At 46.2% G+C, this 1323-nt stretch overlaps 1 protein-coding gene across 1 annotated transcript; it reads left to right on the forward strand.

Moving 5' to 3' along the window:
* The first annotated feature begins 265 nt into the window (after window positions 1-265).
* On the forward strand, window positions 266-1111 carry LOC149174812 (uncharacterized). Its single transcript, XM_089420970.1, has one exon. It carries the CDS (start codon window positions 266-268, stop codon window positions 1109-1111), a length of 846 nt encoding a protein of 281 aa, XP_089277096.1.
* Window positions 1112-1323: the final 212 nt, after the last annotated feature.

The raw sequence follows: 1323 nt of genomic DNA on the forward strand, positions 1-1323 counted from the left end.
CTTATTAATTATAAAAATGAAATATGAAACTAATTACATATTGTACAATAAAAATCCTAAAGGATTAGTTAACAATCCCCCCTTAATCCCAAGGGACATCTAACATGCTGAGTAACATTCTAAAGTTTTCAAAATTTTCACGTTCCAATGCATTTGTAAATGTGTCTGTGATCTACTCTTAAGTAGGACAATGTGTCACTCGCTCCGAGCTGCCGCGCTGCAACCCTAGCCGCACCTTCTGAGCGACCTGCAAGCGCTCTCCCTCATGGAGCCTGGAGGTGGCCCTGCGGCCCCTCCCCCCTTCCCTCCGGAGATCGAAGCCTTTAAGGCTCTCGTTACTGCAACAGGAAAACGCCAGGTCACAAGCCCGCAGCAAAAATTTGTCAAAAAACTGGACAGTATACCCAAGGTTGCCTTACCAGAGGAGGAAATCTGTAGATCTGCGCTGAATTTAGCAGAAAAAGGTCTGATCGGCCAGTTCACCGGTTTGTGGCCATCCCCGAGAGCAGTCGAAGAATGGGTCAAAAGGAATTGGTTACCCTTGGTAAATGAAGGAATCAAAGTCTACTTTGTAGGCAAAGGGTATTTCGTTTTCTTGTTCGACAGTACAGAGGACAGAGGCCTGATTTTCAGAAACGGGCCATACTTCATGGGGCCTCAAGGACTCTACTTGAACAAATGGTCTACTGATTTCGATCCAGTGCAAGATGTGCCCAAGGCGGTCCCTGTTTGGGTGCGCCTCCCGCATCTTCCCCTACATTGCTGGAATCAAAGCTCACTTCAATCCATAGGAAACGCACTTGGAAAATACATAGACCAGGCCCCAAGGAAGGATCAATACTCTTGTGCTCGGATCTGCGTGGAGGTCGATCTGGAAACAGGATTACCCGAAGCGATTCAGCTATCGGTGGCAAACTGGACACACATCCAAGAGCTTGATTACGAACAGCTGCCTTTCAAGTGTCGATTCTGCCATGAGTACGGGCACTTTGCAAAAGAAACGAGGAGGCAACAGAGAAGGATAAAGAAGATCAATGGAAACAGGCAAAGAAGACAACATTCAATAGACAGAGTAACAAAAATAAGGCTAAAGGGACAGAGAACAAAGTAGATAATGGAAGCACAAGTAACCAAAACGCTGGAAGCAGTGAAACAAAAGGCAATGAGGGGGATAAAAACCCCTTTGAAATCCTCACGCCTCCTTAAGATCCTCCGGAAGCAGGGGAAGAAGAACCACCACAGCAGGAGAATATTGAAGCCATGGAACCAGGTAATAATCCAATCCACACCCCAAGCAATATTTCTTCCCCTTCATAGGCAGAA

The sequence above is a fragment of the Pinus tabuliformis genome, chromosome 4_1, assembly GCF_031772625.1.
Source record: "Pinus tabuliformis cultivar Carrire ecotype Pingquan chromosome 4_1, CPIR1, whole genome shotgun sequence".
Lineage (NCBI taxonomy): Eukaryota > Viridiplantae > Streptophyta > Pinopsida > Pinales > Pinaceae > Pinus > Pinus tabuliformis.

Coding starts and splice junctions, on each gene's coding strand:
- LOC149174812 (XM_089420970.1), top strand. CDS start 266: ATGGAGCCTGGAGGTGGCCCTGCGGCCCCTCCCCCCTTCCCTCCGGAG.